Source organism: Conger conger, chromosome 8 (genome assembly GCF_963514075.1).
Source record: "Conger conger chromosome 8, fConCon1.1, whole genome shotgun sequence".
NCBI classification, from domain to species: Eukaryota; Metazoa; Chordata; class Actinopteri; order Anguilliformes; family Congridae; genus Conger; species Conger conger.
The window spans coordinates 9143904-9161258 of NC_083767.1; the positions used below are offsets into that span (position 1 = coordinate 9143904).

The 17355-nt window shown below is 45.1% G+C and overlaps 2 protein-coding genes across 8 annotated transcripts in view; one reads left to right on the forward strand and one right to left on the reverse strand.

Annotated features, from left to right (window-relative positions):
- Positions 1 to 253: 253 nt before the first annotated feature.
- Positions 254 to 7633, forward strand: pdgfrl (platelet-derived growth factor receptor-like). Its single transcript, XM_061251469.1, has 6 exons — positions 254 to 439; positions 2192 to 2471; positions 4120 to 4271; positions 4557 to 4850; positions 5657 to 5793; positions 7017 to 7633. Exons 1-6 carry the CDS (start codon positions 385 to 387, stop codon positions 7203 to 7205), a joined length of 1107 nt encoding a protein of 368 aa, XP_061107453.1. The 5' UTR covers positions 254 to 384; the 3' UTR covers positions 7206 to 7633.
- Positions 7634 to 9824: 2191 nt separating this feature from the next.
- The window catches only part of mtus1a (microtubule associated tumor suppressor 1a), a 54416-nt gene continuing 46885 nt past the window's right edge, over positions 9825 to 17355 (reverse strand). For 5 of the 7 annotated variants that reach the window (XM_061252540.1, XM_061252541.1, XM_061252542.1 and 2 more), the window contains 7 exons: positions 16290 to 16504; positions 14895 to 15000; positions 14641 to 14714; positions 14394 to 14489; positions 13147 to 13263; positions 12739 to 12836; positions 9825 to 12201 (listed from right to left, as the gene is read on the reverse strand). In XM_061252540.1, the coding sequence (XP_061108524.1) occupies positions 11985 to 12201; positions 12739 to 12836; positions 13147 to 13263; positions 14394 to 14489; positions 14641 to 14714; positions 14895 to 15000; positions 16290 to 16504 (923 nt within the window). In that variant the 3' untranslated portion in view covers positions 9825 to 11984. The remainder of the gene's footprint in view (positions 12202 to 12738; positions 12837 to 13146; positions 13264 to 14393; positions 14490 to 14640; positions 14715 to 14894; positions 15001 to 16289; positions 16505 to 17355) is intronic. The other 2 variants (XM_061252543.1, XM_061252545.1) reach the window with 1 other exon arrangement.

Consider the following 17355-nt stretch of genomic DNA (forward strand, 5'->3'; position numbering starts at 1 on the left):
AATGAACCATAGGTTTAATTAGCCGCAATGCCTCCGGTAGCCACTGGAGTTTGTGAGCTTCTGGGGGAATGTTGATCCCTGGTCCCCTGATTGTACCTGTCCCCTGGTTCCTTTGTGGGTTTTTGTTTTGAGGAGATTTCTGGTTTAGAACAGCAGGTGGCAGCAGAGAGAACGCATTGCCTGCCTTGGAGAGAGAGTGCGCAGAAGTTTGAGTCTGGAGGAGAGCTTCTCTTCTCTCGACACAGATGTAGCCCTTAATTCACACTGGGCTGCTGGTGCCTACAGAACTCAGTGTCCAGACTCCAGACAAGCTCTGCAGCCCCCCAAAAGCCTGCACATCGCCTCCTGCACCCCTCTACCCCCTCACACCTCTGACCAAACACCATGAAGCTGTGGGTCCTCCTCACCCTGGTCCTCCTCTGGGAGGAGGTGCAGAATGGTGAGTAGTACACCTCCTTCCTTTGTTCTCCCCTCCTTTTCCAATTATCTGTCAACTTCTGAGTACCTGTTAGCATATCCTTGTTTTTACTTGTTGTTAGGGGCACTGTAATGTGAGTTTACAAAGGAAGATTGAGCTCTTACAGCGGTTCGCCATGAATAATCTCAAGATGGAGGAAGGAATGGTGAATCAGTGCTTTATGTGGGAATGGGACCCGAGGGGGGGTGGGGGGGGGACTCTTCAGCCAAGACGGAATATAATTCTTATGCAGGCTCCAAGTCTTACATAATTGCAAAGGCAGAGGCGAGTCATTGCTGAAATTGCATTTAAAGGTGTTGTAAAGCTCTTTGTAAAATGTGGTGAAATCATGGATGGAACCCGGATTATACGTAGATTCATTATACTTCTCTGAGATGCATAAGGGAAGAGAATGCATAAGTTAGAGAAACCATCTGAACCGATGACATTTGTTTTCTGAGGCAGCCGAGCATGTTCATGCGATGAGTCCATGACCGTACAACAGGTGTTTACGATTAACCTGCCCCAGCTGGAGCAGAGAACAGAACTGCAGGAAAATGGCTGGTAGCATAGCGCTAGCTAGAAAAACTAATCAGATCAGCGCTGTGGAAATAGTTGTTTTCTGTTGCAGCAACCCTTTCTCCTATTGCCACTGTGTCAAAGTTAATGGGTGTACAGGATGGTGTCTACAGCCCAGTCATACCACATGCTATGGCTGGAAACAGATGGCATTTTCAACATGTGGACTGACTTCGGTTTTCCTTCTTAGCACGTTAGCCTGCCAGTCATGAAAAAAAGCACATAGTATTTCCTGCTGATGTTTATACAGCTGTGCAGGAGAAATATACTGTAGTCATTGCAGTTCTCCAGACGTACAGGAATATGTAGCTGCACTGTGAAAATGTCCTGAAGGTGCAACGTACCTGTGTGAAACAACGTTACAATGTTTGAAAAAGAGAGAACAATCTACATGTTCAGAACATGTAGCAACAAATGGGGTTATGTAGCTTTAAACCAGCATAATAGTTTTGATCCTGAGGCTATTTCCTTGTTAAAAAACATATTTCTATTACAGCTTACACATTGAAGTGATCATGGATTTGGAACATGTTTTATGATTCACAATTTCCCCGGCCTACATGAGATTTATTGTTTTGTATTTTGTTGCTCAAAGGTACATAACATCTGAAAATAGCAAGCATGTATGCACGAGCATGCACCCACACACATACACAGATGCAGATACGCAAACACACACATGCACACACACACACACACGCACACGCACACACAAACAGAGGATTTGTGTGAAAATCCTGTCCTGGCACAGAGAAATATGAAAGTTGAAAACCACATGGTTTATTTCACAGCAGCAGTGGAGCTGAGAGAAAGCAGGGCTGGGCTGGGCTGGGCTGGGATGGAGTGTGTTTGAATGTGTGTTTCAGAGTGTATGAGAGTGTGTGTGTTTGAGCTTGTGCTTGACTGCATGTTTGAGCATGTGTTTGGGTGGTCTCTCCTGCCCCCCGCTGTCTCTCCCCTGTCCCAGGGCTCAGCCAGCAGGTGAGTGTGTGTTTGATTGTGTCTCTGTCCCAGGACTCAGCCAGCAGGTGAGTGTGTGTTTGATTGTGTCTCTGTCCCAGGACTCAGCCAGCAGGTGAGTGTGTGTTTGATTGTGTCTCTGTCCCAGGACTCAGCCAGCAGGTGAGTGTGTGTTTGATTGTGTCTCTGTCCCAGGGCTCAGCCAGCAGGTGAAGCGCAGGAAGGAGGCCGGGGAGAACCGCATCAGACCCGGGGGCAAGCGGGGAAAGGTCCGCTTCCCCAAGCTCCGGGAGAAGGAGCTGGCGTCGAAGGGCCAGTCTCTCCTGACGCAGGTGCTGGATAAGGGCCGCTTCCTCCGGCTGGGGGAGGAGGTGACTCTGACTGCAGGCAAGAGCCTGGAGCTCCGCTGTAAAGGGTCCCAAATCGAGTGGGCATATCCCTCGTACCTGGACACGTACAAGGACTCCCGCCTCAGGTATCTCCCACAGAGAGTAACCAGCACTACGTTACCTCAGGTATCTCCCACAGAGAGTAACCACCACTACATTACCTCAGGTATCTCACACAGAGAGTAACCACCACTACATTACCTCAGGTATTTCACACAGAGAGTAATCACCACATTACCTCAGGTATCTCACACAGAGAGTAACCACCACTACATTACCTCAGGTATCTCACACAGAGTAACCACCACTACATTACCTCAGGTATCTCACACAGAGAGTAACCACCACTACATTACCTCAGGTATCTCACACAGAGAGTAACCACCACTACATTACCTCAGGTATCTCACACAGAGAGTAACCAGCACTACATTACCTCAGGTATTTCACACAGAGAGTAACCACCACTACATTACCTCAGGTATCTCACACAGAGAGTAACCACCACGACATTACCTCAGGTATCTCTCCATCTTTGCAATTAGCAAATCGTTAAATGAGTCAATACTTCTTGAGGTTTCTACCACAATATTCCTTCAGAAATAAAATGAAAACTAATTTACTCAATTATTGGCTCAGGTATCAAACATATCAAACATATCTACCAAGTATGACCTCAAAACGCAGGGACTAATTGTGCTCAATTATCAACCCAGGTATCAAAAAAAGAAAAAAACTGAACTGATCCCACTTGATTATTGCCTCAGGTATCAAACATGGGGAAGAATTCTACCGAGCATGACCTCAAAAAACAAGGACTGATTCTGCTCTTATCACCTCAGGTATCAAACATAGAAGAATTTTAGCAAGTATCAGCTCAGGTACCAAATTAAGGGATTATTTCTACTTGATTATTGCTACAGGTATGAAACAGAAGGAATAATTCTGCCTTAACATGACTTCAGATTTAAAGGAGAGGGGTAGTTCTACCAGTAAATCTGAATACCCATAAAGGGAAATATTCTATTTATCAACAGATGGCACATCCATGCAATAAACAAGCATTCTCAAAAGTAAAGGGCCTCAGTTTCTCTCCATAAGTACCCTGCTGAAAAGAACAGTTCAAGCTAGGTTTTGAGACAGCTGATATACCAGCTCTATACTCAACATGGTTTATTTGAAACAGCTGGTTGCTGGTACTGTAATTTAAAGCTGGTCATAGCTGGATTTTACACTAGCGCAGACAACACATTTATCTGATCAAATGTAATTCAGCTCCTGGTGTTATGCAATTGTCATCATTTTGTGTAATGCTTGGCTTAGAAAGCTGTGCGTTTTTGTAAGACACATATTTGTTGTTTGCCCAGGAGCAGTATTTTTGCAATGATTATATCGTTGGCTTGAACGCTCAAATCTGTTCAAAGGCTAAAGGACTACCAAAAGGGAACAAATTGAATATCTTCTCTGAGTTTATAGTTGTTGCCACTAACATGCATAGTTCTCCTGCTAACAAAACACACATTGATTTGATAAAAATCTGATTTGGGTAAAACCGCTTTGAAGAGTGTCAGTAAAAGTGAGGTCAACATCTGAAGCTGTTGAGATGGCGTGCGTCCCAGTACTCATAAAAATACATACTGGGGGATGGGGGGAGGAGATGACTAGAGGAAAGGATACAAGGGGACACACCCATGCAACCCATAGCGAGAGGCTAACTCTTGTGTTTCTGACCAGCATCGTTCAGCAGGATAAGTTCAGCCAGCTGATCCTGACGTCGCCCTCTGCTGCCGACACGGGGGAGTACAGCTGTTGGGCCGTGCTGTGTGACGGTGCTGAGTGTGAGAAGGATGTAGACCGCAGCTCTGCTTCATACCTCTACTTCACAGGTCAGTGCTCCACACTGGAACTCTCTCTGTTCTCGCTGTGTTCAGGTTCATACGTTCAAGGAGGAAACATATCGCTCAACATAGAAGAATGTAGCAAAGCGTTTTCCGATCGGCCGTGTCCCAGCTAGAGATCTCATTGAGCTGCTAATTAGTAGAATTAGGGGTCCAAAATTAGGGGTTAAATGAAAACTCTCCAGAAAAGGACTGGGCAGCCCTGACATAGATACTACAGTTATGTAGTAATGACCTCACCCAGAGGTGATGACACTTGCATTTCCCCCTCAGATAAAGACGAGTTGTTTGTCCCGTCGCCCATCCACTTTGAGATCATCTACCTGCGCCCGGACCAGCCCGCCACCATCCCCTGTCGAGTGAGCAGCCCCCAGGTCCAAGTGTCCCTGCATCGGGAGGTACCCCCGGAGGAGGTCTCCATAGACGGGACCCAGTTCTCCTACATCCCCACCAAGGGCTTCATCATCAGCCAGCCCAGCCCCGAACACAGGGGCGTCTTCTACTGCAAAGCCGTCCTCAAAGACAAGCCGCAGATCTCCAACAAGTACCAGCTTCTCTACGTGGAAGGTACCACCAGGAAAGGGCAGAAAAATAATCGAATTAGCATTAGAAAACAAAAGGACTTTCCACTTAACCCTAAGAAAGCACACCTCTTTCAACAACAAGAGAACTCCTTGAGCTGCTAATTCGTAGAATCAGGGATTTCAAATTAGGGTTGAAATGAAAACCTACAGGACTGTAGATCTCCAGGAAAATAGCTGGCCAGCCCTGTTATAAAAACATTAAAGCCTCCAGCTGCATTGTATGTGTAGTAGAATGAAGTCACTCAGAGTTATCCCCTGGTTGAGCCTCTCTCTAAGGCGAATTTCAGGCTCTGTGGGGATGAAAAGGATCTCATACGTGACTGACCAGAGGATGGAAGCAGTAGATGGAAGAGAGATATTTCAGGGACTAGATAGGGGGGATGGTTTGGAAATATGAATGGACAACTACAGTACCAGTCAGTTGGACCTGATTTACTCAGACCTTTAACACAAGCAAAACCTTTTAACACATGTAAAACCAAAAACATGACCAATAATTGTTTTGCACTGATCATTGGTTGTGTTGTCTTAGTAATGCTAATGGTCTTAGTAAATCATAAAACAGGTGTGAAATATGTGGAGGTAAACTGTACTTACTACTTTATATTTACCCCTCCCCCCCTTAATATTTTAGCTACCCTCTTTGTGCAGGCTTCTTTCCATGCCGAGGTGTGTTACAGCTGAAAATTCTGTAGAGTCAGCACGATGCTGACTTCAGAAACCGCACAGATTCTGTCAATTGGTGAATTTGAATTCAGTCTAATTGGTGAATTCCTTCTCCCATCACAGTCCCCAGTGGCCCCCCCTCAGCCACCATCAAAGCGTCCTCGTCTGTGGTGAGGGGGGGGGACAATTTCAACGTCACCTGCACGGTTCTGGGGGAGCCCGAACAGCACGTCAACTTCACTTGGACATACCCTGGTCAGGTGAGGGGCAGCACTTCTCCATGGGGGTGGGCAGTGTGTGTGCACGGGGGTGTTGCAGGGGGGCAGGGAAATCCAGGTTAAAAAAAAGCCCTCCCCAGTATTTTGTTCTGAGGTCATCAATTTGTGTATCAGTGCAATTATTCATCCAGGAGATCCAGGAGGTAGAACTAATTGGAGAAGTCAACTGTGTGAGTTCATGGTTGGAAGAAGCGCCTGGCACATTTACTCTCTCACCCCTGGACTTTCCATCTCTGGTGGTGGTGGTGGGGGCAGGAGTAAAATGTCCGCCATATGATTGGCATTTCTCAGTTTGGATGAACTCCCCGAGCCCCACTGTCTCCCTCGTTGAGCTCCTGGGTCTTCCCCAAACGCACCTGCCTCCCCCTCCTTTCCCTGGGTCTCTCTCTCTCTGCTTGATTTACACGCCACGGCCGGATTTCATTTACCCAACATTCCCGAGTTTAAAACCATCCCTCAGGTTTTCCATGTGCGGCCACGCGCAGAAACCTTAGACAAGAGTACACTGCAGGTCAAAGCCTCCTCACTTACCCCTGATACTGCTGACAGCAAAAATTATGACTATCAGAATGAGAAATGCCATTTTACATTTTTGCACTGACACCTAACTTGTGATTTCAGAGCATGCAGTTTAAGAGGACAGACAAAATGGACACACTTTGCTCATCATCACAGAGCACTCTGTGTAAAACTTTGGCTTAGCACAGCGAAGGTGCCCTGAAGCGAATAAATAATTCTGGCCACACTCCACACCAAGGTTCATGAATTGGCATTAACTAATGTAGTCCTTAATCATAAATTAATGATGTACAAATACATTAATTAAGCATGAAATGAACTTTTCATTAATGTATTTAACTACTAACTAATGTATTAGGTACATGAATATTTATACATTAGCAAACCATACGATAAACTTATAACCATTAGCAAATACATTAACTGATTTTTTTCATTCTGATATAAATTAACTAATGTAGTGATTAACGTGAATTAATGATGTACAAATACATAAACAAAGCTATACAGCTTGACTTCTCAGTAGTTAACAACTACATGTTAATTCATGTGACCACAATGTAAAATGTTACTGACTATTTTATAGCGTTACTATAAAACTTAGCGTAGCGAAGGTGTGCTAAAGCGAATAAATAATCCCTCCAGTTGCACAGACTCAGTCCCCTCCATGTTCCCTTCCCGTACAGGGCATGAGGCCGGTGACTCTCTACGAGGCCTGGAGGCTCGTGCACAGGGGCGCCAGCCACACCACCCGAATCTCCCAGAGCGTCATCACCGTGGAGGATACAGAGACCATCGACTTCGGGAAATATATCTGCAGAACCAAAAACCAGCATGGGGAGACGGCAGTGACCGCTAAAGTGGACTCTTACTAGCCGGGCCTCTTCCGTCATTTCTGGCGAGAACAGACAGGACGACCCTTACGGAAATGAAACATACTGCGATATATTTAAACAAAATATATTATCAAGTGCAGCAAATAAAAGTATTGCAACACTTCACAATATATGGGCAAATTAACTGCTTTCAGGTATTACAATACATTTTGAAACAAAACATTGTGAAATATATTTATCATATTTACAATATATTGCAGTATAATGGGTTTCTATAAGGGGAATGGTAACCTGTAGAGACAGGGCCCCCTTCCCTCCCTTCCCTAAGTATAATGCTTGCATTTTAAGCAGCTTGAAGGTATCAGTACATTCTATGTACCGTAGAGAATGTGGTAACAGTGTATTCTATGTACCATAGAGACTGTGGGCGGGAGAAGCAATGCATTGAAATAAACATCTCATTTTTGGTACAGCTATCTGGGGCCATGTCACTTCGTCTCACTGAGTTCAACCAGCAATAGACCCAATGGTTACAAAATACCAAGCACAACGGTGTTTGGTCTTATTTTTGAATAAACTAACCACAGGACAATGGGTGACAATTATATTGTTAGTTGCTATAAAATATTTACTGAACCCATAAGACTTGTTTTCCCATTGAATGCAATGGAGGATTAATTTCACTGACAAGTGGTAATTGGAACAATCAATCACTGTAATGTGTTGTTTGGCATTTAAGAACCAGCTTGCCATTTCTAATTTGAATGAAGTTAATTTGCAGTTCTGAACTATCCACACAGTGGGAGAGAAAACGCTTTCATAGCGGTATGCGATGCTAAAACTTATGTAAGCAGCAAAGTGCAAACAGACCTCTGGTTCACTGGCAACGGCTCATACATGCAAATGCCAGAGTGACGCAACACTTCCCCGTCTCTCTATGTGAAGACTGGTCCGGAGTGCGGGATTCAAACTTAGAAAGGGACCGTTGAGCCGACTCTAGCCTCTCAACTTATAGTGGAAGCCTGTTGTCGAGGACGAGCCTATTGCTTGTCCGGCTCAATTTTAGAGATACGCAGACACGGGCGTTCCTGCCTCCTGGCAGGAGGAACATAAAGCATAGTTTACGGCTGAGCTGTGCAGTGCGCGCTGCTGCTCCTCTAATGAACTCCGTATGTGGAATGCGGGGCGCACTCTTATTTTGGCGCACGGGAACACACTTACCGTGTTTTTCCAAAGCTCTGGCTTCGCAGTACCTCTGCGGACTGGCCGGGCCCGTCATCTTCAGCATCACGTGTGACGGTATTATCTTTTTAAGGATAAAGGCACAGGGGTGCATGCTTTTATTTGTTCTCTTGTTAAAGTCCTTGTTACTTTTGACAGTGAAACCTTAAACAAAGAGGCTGTACAGTGCTCTGCCTCAGTAAGTACACAGGGGTTTTGTTAGAGACGTTGAATTGTGAACACACCGGTAAAGAAGTGAGCAATAATGGCACATTGAAAATGACTGAGTGCGGTTTAATGTAGCCTACCACATCGGGCAAAACTACAAAGAGCTGTCAGCCACTGAATTGTTTGAACTATTTGAATGGTTTTGCTCCTTAGCGCAAATAAAAAGGCCTGGCCCCATATCAGTCAATGTTGTGATGGCAGCCCTGCCTGTTCTTTTGGTCTCATGGTAGTTCACTGTCCCATAATTACCGAGTACAATTTCACAGCTCGGGCAGAATCTGACGACGACCACCACGAACGTGCAGCCCTCACGCTGATATTCATAGCACACATTTATTTCTCTCTCTCACACACACACACACACACAACAGCTTAACAAGCTTTGGAGAAAGACGCATATAGCCACTTTAACAAGGGGGGATATTTCCTCCGAGGACACCATTACTGTACAGCAGTTATCAGGGATGTTTGATGGCTGCTGTAAGGCGACAGTTTAACGGCTCTTATGAAAGACCGCATCTTCCACAGTAGAGCAGGGCATTGCTTTACAACGTGGTCCATTTACAGAGACTGCGCATTGCTCTACAATGTGGTGCATTAACACAGCCACACACTGCGTTTCTGACCTGCATTTCCCTGCCAGGAAGCAAAGCGTCAACTGGCCCGAGGGTGCACAGCAGCCTACAGGCCTTTTGCAGGCATTGCGCTTTCTGCTCATTTACCTGTGATATTCAACTTAAGCCAATTACGTTAATATGTCAGTCAGTACAAAGCAGTTCTACCATTTGAAATACAGTTGAATAGAAGAAAAATAAGGCAAAGGAATTGGCGTGTTCATATCTCGCTCCTTTAACTGGAACAATCATATTCTTTAAGAAGAATCTAGCATTTTTGAAATACCATACATATGGTGCTCCAAAATCGACACAAACCCCAATTTCCACTCAAGTGACATTTTGGGTACCACTCACCCCTTATTTATGAGCCAATCTAGAATGACACATTCAATGTTTTGGATGTTCTTCATTAATATATAAAGAACATTTACACAAAGTTTGAGCAAAATTGGAGTGGTGAACTCATGTACCTCTGGCTGAATGTTCATGGAATGACCCAATACTGACTTCAGTGTTTCAAGACACCCATTTCAAAACAGAATTTCATAGAGCCATGTAGGCTAGAACAAGCATGAATGATCAGAAAACCATATTCATAATTCATATATATGACTTTATTAATTGCATATCTTGCATAACTTCACACCAATAATTTCAACAGCCACACAGTTTAATTTTTTGGATACAATTTCAAGAAAATCTTCCTAGACATTACTCTTAATGTAAGCGTCAAGCTTTAAACTTCCCCCAAGTCAAACTGCAGTGACATCATCTTTGTGAATGAAAGGATCTTAAAGCTGCGACAGGAGGAGGCTGGGAAATGCAAACCATGTGGGAAATGTAGTCTTTGTAGCCTGGACAGCCAGTGAGGGTGCCTAGCTCATCAATCTTGCAGTCTTATTGGTCCCACAGCACAGTTCCAGTGTCCTGATCTCACAAAGGATTTACTACATACTGACCATTGAAAGCATAAACTATCAATCAGAAATCCTCTGCTTTAGTAAATGTTAACCGCACGGACAATGCGTGGAGTATCCATGTTCCATGTACAAGACTCCTGGCAGAAAATGTGGGAAAACCTACTCGAGCTTTGTAACACAGAGGGGAAAATGGCACAAAGTAAAAAATGAGAAGATAAAATGTTTTTTTTTTGGTAAGGGGAAGAGCGCTGCACCTGATAGAAATACAGTTATGGTTAATAGAGAGCAGATGATTTTCAGCAGCCATTTCATACTACTTAAATGAACACACAAATCCTTAACTATGTAAGGCATCCACAATATTTACAGGTGTAGCATAATGTAAAGCCATAGGTGACATTCCAGTGGACGTGGAACCAAAATCCAGGCAGCGAGGCCCATGGGTCACGATTCCTCTTCCAGCGTTACAAGCCGTCACATGTGAAGATTGGCAGGTACAATGGCAGGTGTGTGCACTCACGTTGATCCATGCAGCGAAGCCTTGTTCTAGTGCCACACATCTGCAGAATGACATTCGGTTCAAAACTTGCAGAACATGCAAAGTAAGATGGTCCTGTTCTGCATACAATGCTTACAGAGGGTCCACTCCCCGTGCCTCAACAACCCCTTGCTCTAGAAAACTTTCCCATGAGTCTGTTACTTTGAATGACAGGTACCCCAAAGAGCAATGCAGACAAACAATAACACTAATACTTTAAAGCAAGAGATGTTGTTCTTGGCATGAGAAAGACAACTGGAGCAATATGTGGGCAGCAAGGTAAAGATTGTAACGGAAACAAGCATCGTTTGAAGTCCAAACTAATCCAACTAAAAACAAAACCTTCAGTCTGGGTCCCTGCACTGAGAAATGACGGCTTTATTCTCTCTAAAACGGGGCGAACACATAAAACACTTCACACTCAAAGCAGGACGGTAGAACAAGAGGAACGTAGAAATGGATTCCGTTAAAAATAAGGCAAAGGGATTACAGAGCGGATAAAGAGATGGAGCAGCTAGTGAGAAATGGCTGCAGAACTCTGGCTTTCACATCTAGACTACAGCTGAACAGAGTTCTTCACCCGGTCACGATGCACTGAACATGTACTCATGCCAAACAAATCTATACACGCGTGTCAGTATCCCAGAGGCTGCTCTGGGAAAGAGACGATGGGTTTCTCTCCCTCACAATCCGTGCTTTTACAAAGGCCTTCATTTTTGGATTTCTTGAGAGTTGAAGCATTTTTTACAGAGGCTGGGTTTTCAAAAGAAGAACCTCTGCTCGCCACATTGATGCCAGGCAGCCTTACACACACACACACACACACACACACACACACACACACACACACACACACACACACACACACACACACACACACACACACACACACACACACACACACACACACACACACACACACACACACACACACACACACACACACACACACACACCTCCCAGACAGCAACCCCACCCAGTGAGCAAGCTTTCACTAAGCCCAAAATACAAACACGGTGATTATCTACAGGACCTGAGATTTCCTTTTTTTTTTTTTTCTCCAAAAAAAAAAAAAGGCAATGAACAAGGACGGCCTTGCTCGATAAGTGCTTCTTGTGCAACAATGTCTTTCCAAAGTCGTTATAGAGAATCAGCTGTACAGGTAAATCAGCAGAAATATATCCATTTTTGAATGGTTTTCTTCAGGTGGCGACTAGTCCCGATGCGTCACACACAGCTAATATAGCCATTTCCGCTCAGTTCTCCGGAAGGTTCCGCGAGGCCAGCGGAAGCGTTATCTGGGGGAGACGGGGGCGCTGGAGAAGACGCTGGAGTTGTGCGGGGACGGGAAGGTCTTGGAGGGCGAGGTGGGGGACAGCTTGCGGGGGCTGCTCAGGTCCCCGTTGTGGAGCTTCCACAGGAGTTCCTCGTTCTCCATGGAGAGCCGCTTGTTCACCTTGGACTCCTTCTGGAGAGACTGCTGCAGGACCACCTGCTCTGTCGACAGTTGCCTTAAAAGCACAAAAACACAGTTACAGGAGACGGACATAAACGCAAACGCCAGCCTCCAACTAGTAAGAACATTTTATTTCTATAGTCACAAAGTGCATCACAGGATCAAAAAATACATAAAAGTATTTTAAGTCAATAAAACCAACAAATCAACTACAGTCACAAAAACAGCTAGACAAACGCCTGTCTGAAGAGATGAGACTTTAGTTCTCCACAGAGGCCACAGCTCTTAAGTCCGGTGGAAAAGTATTCCACAATTCAGGAGCCACTGATTCGAAGGCTTGAACTGAACCTACTCACCAAGGCACTAGGAATTATACACCAGAAAACAAATTCATTTATTATTAATACGGTTTATTATTAATACTGCCAAACTTTCCTACCCCCAGGTGGCCAGTGAACATCCCAGTATTAACCTCCAAGACCTAACCTCCAAAAGGACCAGGCCCCTGGGCCTCATGTCCTGTCGCTAAAGCAAATTCCGCTCATCATTTATAAGAAAAATTACTCCACCAATCACAGTGCAGTAACTCTACCTCGACATTGCAGCGTGTCTGTCCATCCTGGCTTTCAGGTCTTCGTTCTCCTGCTGGACCTTCTTAAGGCATTCATCCAGCTTCACGCTTTTTTCCACCTGAAGCAAAAGCAGCCATTTTAAAATCAAACCAGCCAGTCAAGCAGAATTACTACGTAAGTGTACAGAATACAGTTTTGAACAGGGAAATAGGGAACCCTTCAACACAAGGCTGACATAACACTGTCATACACATGACATACTACCAATAACAGTATGACAGTTTTAGGTCACTTGACAAGCATTATCTGTCAAGCAATCTTGTGTTACGTCAGCCTTACGTCGACGAGTTCAATAAAAGTGTTGCCAAAATGCGCTTATGTAGCTGTATCCTGGTATCCTCGCTCTTTCCCCCTTTAAAGGAACTCACCAGTTTGTCCATCTGCATGAGTTTTTTGTCCTGCTGGTGAAGCTGCTTGTTCTTTATGTCCAGTACCACTTTCAGGCTCTCCAGCTCCTGCTCCAGATACAGGGTGTGGGAGTCCTTCTGAAACAGACAGAGCGTGTTCAGGCACTCCTCGTTCCGTATCGCGTAACACGCCTGACCCGGGCGTCAGCTTCTGAGCGTGGACAACAGCGCTTCACCAGTCAACGCTTCACAGTGTGAAGTCCAGCCAATGAGCAGCACCAATTACCCTGGAGAAAAGAAAACCAGGGCTGGATTTGGATTTGAGGGCCAGAGTCGATCCCTGGCCTACAGGCTTGAGGCATCAACCGTAGCTTTGAAATCTGTTAATTAAAATCAGCCCTCTTTCCCACTGCTAAGCTAGCGCCCTACATGACAATGATGAGTCCAGATTGGGAAGCAAGTTACAGGGGCCTGGTATTTTGTTATTTTCCCCTCCATAACTCAGAACTGCTTAATCTAAGCTAATGTGTTGATGCAGGTGGAACAAAAGGACAAATGACTGACGAAAACAAGAACCAACTCAAACGCTAGTTTGAAGTCTCTCCTCAGTGACCTGTTCGCTGCAGTTCCTCCAACATCCAACAGAGGGCATCACACATTGAACACTGCTTGACTGGGAGTTGGAAGTTAGGGGTTCAAGTGCCAGTGTGGCCACAATAAGACCCCACATTGCTCAAGGGAGGGATTGGCCCCTGCTCAGTCTAGTCAACTGTAAGCTGCTTTGAATAGAAAGTGTCAGCTAAATAACTAATGTAATTTAACTGTTTTCATGGATATAGCTTGTAATATCAGACCATGTGAATACATTTGCTCATGAATAGATCTCACACAAGGCCTAGTAAAAAGCAGGTGGTGCTTGGGGGAACAGTCTGTTTTTAAAGGGCTCAACCCCAACCAGAAATCTGTCGTTTGTGTGACAGGAATCCCATACCGACCCTGCGGTCCTGGTCCAGCTATATATAGAGGAGCAGATATAGCACTGCAAGAAATATAAATCCCCTCCTCTGCATGATCAGATCGCTGAAGATATAAAATGGCATTCGGCAGCTGACACCAGGCAATGCACTGGGCCCTTCCAACATATAAGAAACCTTCACAAATGTACATTTATTTGCATTTATTCCCATAAACATGCACATTGTGGATAATAGTAAATAATAAATAAGTAATAAATATATACATATGAACATACATACTGACGGTTTTACCTGATTTTTCTCAGCCAGTATTCTCCGTCTCTCCTCCTCAGCATTCAGCTTTTCGGTTAAAGCGCTGTTCTCGGCTGTGAGCTCTTCCATTCGCTCCTGTGAGGGAGATCAGGCAAAAGGGAGGTGAGCTCATAATGAGCATTTTTCCATCTGAATGATGTTCGATCTCTTCAGTGTGAGGGAACACTGCATTTATATGCTACAGTTCTAGCTGCAGCGGGCCCCCCACAACCAATAGGAAGCTTACGGTTAATTTGGCTTCGGCTTCCTTTAACGTCTGGTCCAGAGTTTCCATTTCCTCCTTATGGCTTTTCCTGAGTTCTGAAAGAAAAAGGCACACACTTCCAGTGAGTGCTCGGTAATACCCAACCACTGACGTGTTGCAGCCAAAGCACTCAAACAGGGTTTCAGGCAGTCAAAGGACACAGGGTGTGTGACCCGTGTTAGTGGCCTGAACCCAGAAGTGACATGCAGAGACGCACAACATTAAAAGTGACCGACCTTCCACGGTGGTTTCGTAGTGTAGCTTCAGACTCTCCAGCTTCTCGGCATGGCCGCCTTCCAGTTCTTTCCGCAAAGCTTCATGCTTGGATTTTAAATCATCCAGCTATAAAAGAAAAATGGACCTCTTAAGAGAAAGCAAACTGCTTTTGCAGATTTTGTTTTTGCTCAAAGTCCGACTCAGCTTCAGGTGAGAACATGTTTGTAGCTCATTGTCTGCATGACTGAAAACTGTGCTTAAATGCATTATGTTGTGACACTGATGCAAAATGAGTGCTTAGCACAAATTACGTCTCTGTGCAAAGCCCTATAATAACTGCTAATCTCAGTTGCACATGTGAGCGAAAATCGAACTGCCAAACCCGTGCAGTAAATAAAGGCGATGAATCACTTCCCACAGGTAACGCTCTCGGGCGTTTCTGCATGGATTCCGTGAATGCCACAATGACAGCATATTTGACTGTGTACAATGGCCCCGGGGCTTTTCTCCGGACATGTACAATCTTCTACCTTCACCGGTGGATGGCTGCGATTGGTTGAAATATACGCTACAGTTATGGTGTCTATACAAGGGGCAGCATAAACACATCTCTGGCTGGTAATCATATTCAACTAGTCAATACAAGTGCTGGCTACATTCACCGGTTTGTACAGCTTCAGACTAACAACGCTGTGTAGACTGGAAGTCAGGATTATTCAACGGCCCTTTATCATTCTGCATGCGTATTTTGTGCAGACCAAGCATGGCTGACAGGTATAAATAAATCTGGCTCACTAGACCGCCGCCAAGCACATGATGCACTTAAAATGTGGTGACGGATGAGTCCTGGAAAACCACTGCATCAACCAGCAAATTTGAAAAAATACAACAGACAATATGAAATGGCTGCAGTCACCCCAAGCTCCACAATTTGGTTTAAATTTGGTTTAAATTTGCAGTAAAAAAAAGAGCTAGCTCTGTTATTTTATCCTTCTAAACAATTGTGAAGTGGATGACATCCAAGCTAAAAGACAAGGGCATATGACCCATTGTTCTGCAGAACATCAATTGGGCAACATGATCTCCAGCACGATAATTACAACCATCCCCAAATAAATACTGTGAGCATGTGAGCGCATGTGTACGTTTATGCTTGTGTGGTTCAAACACGTAATTGTTTTGGATTCAAATACTTTTCTACGCTTTTCTGCTGAATTGGAGCCTGTGAAATACCCTGAAAAGTGCAAACCCCACCTTCTGGTCTTCTTGGTTGGCACAACTGCAGCCGGCAAGATCAATCGAGAACAGAAAAAGTATTTGAATCCATAGCAATTACGTAATTGACACGGGAATGAATAATTACACTTGTAATGGGAATTACACATAAGCGGGACTGTAATGGAGCCTCTCCTCACCTGCAGCTCCATCTGGGCCTTGCACTTGTCGGCCTCGTCCTGGTAGGCCTGGTGCACCTTCTCCCACTCGGCCGCGTAGAAGCTCTTGAGCCGCTCCTCCAGGTCGGCGAGGTCGCTCTGGTGCTGCTCCTGCACCTTCTGCAGGACCCCCTCGAACGCCACGCGCAGCCCATCCTTCTCCCGCTCCAGGGCCTCGCACGACGTGGCCGAGGTCACTGCGAAACCACGGCGGCCATTTTAGGGTGACCCGCGTATCGCCCCGACAACGCCTCTGCGCTGAAGACCACACGCGGCTTCCCAGTGACCCGAGATCACACGGCTTGCTTTGCCAAAAGGGAGTTTTTCCACAATACATTTTCACAACAAGAGGCCACACAAAAGTACGATTTAAACCCCAGAGCCGCAAGTTCACAGCCAGCTGAAATAACCATCACGTCCCAAATATTTCCACTATTGAAAAATTGCTCCATTTATTCGCAACAGATGCAATTTGACTTTGCATCAAGGTCGAGTGTAGAATTATTACCATTCCTGAAGCATGCTGTACATGTAAACACAGACCGTTTTACTCCGCACTCCCCTCCCTACGGCTGTGCTATCTGTAACATAAATAAAACGGGCTAATACTGGGAGGCCTGGAGGGGCGTGAGCTCGCTGGTGGCGAGTCGTTCCTCAGCGCTGTTGTGCAGTTGCTGTGGCCGGGCGTGTGGATTTAAACACAGAGGCCGCTGCTGCTTCAGAGATGACACGAGAGCGACAGCTGTGTGGAACAGTGCCGTCTTAATACTGTACCTTCATCACAGGGACAGGTGCTACAACACAACACAATGCCCGGGAAACATCTCCTCTGAATACAGTTAAATACAGCGTCCAGCACATTCCCAGATTAGACTGAAAGTAGACCAACGGTGGGGACTGCAGTAACAAATCTCTTCTTTTCTATACTCCATTAAACAAAGAGCAGGATAAAGAAAAAGTTAATAATTTTCGTTGTTGAGTAAATATCGCTGTGATGAGAGTGAATCTGATCTGATTGAGACTGGTATAAACTCTGTCCGAGTTGGAT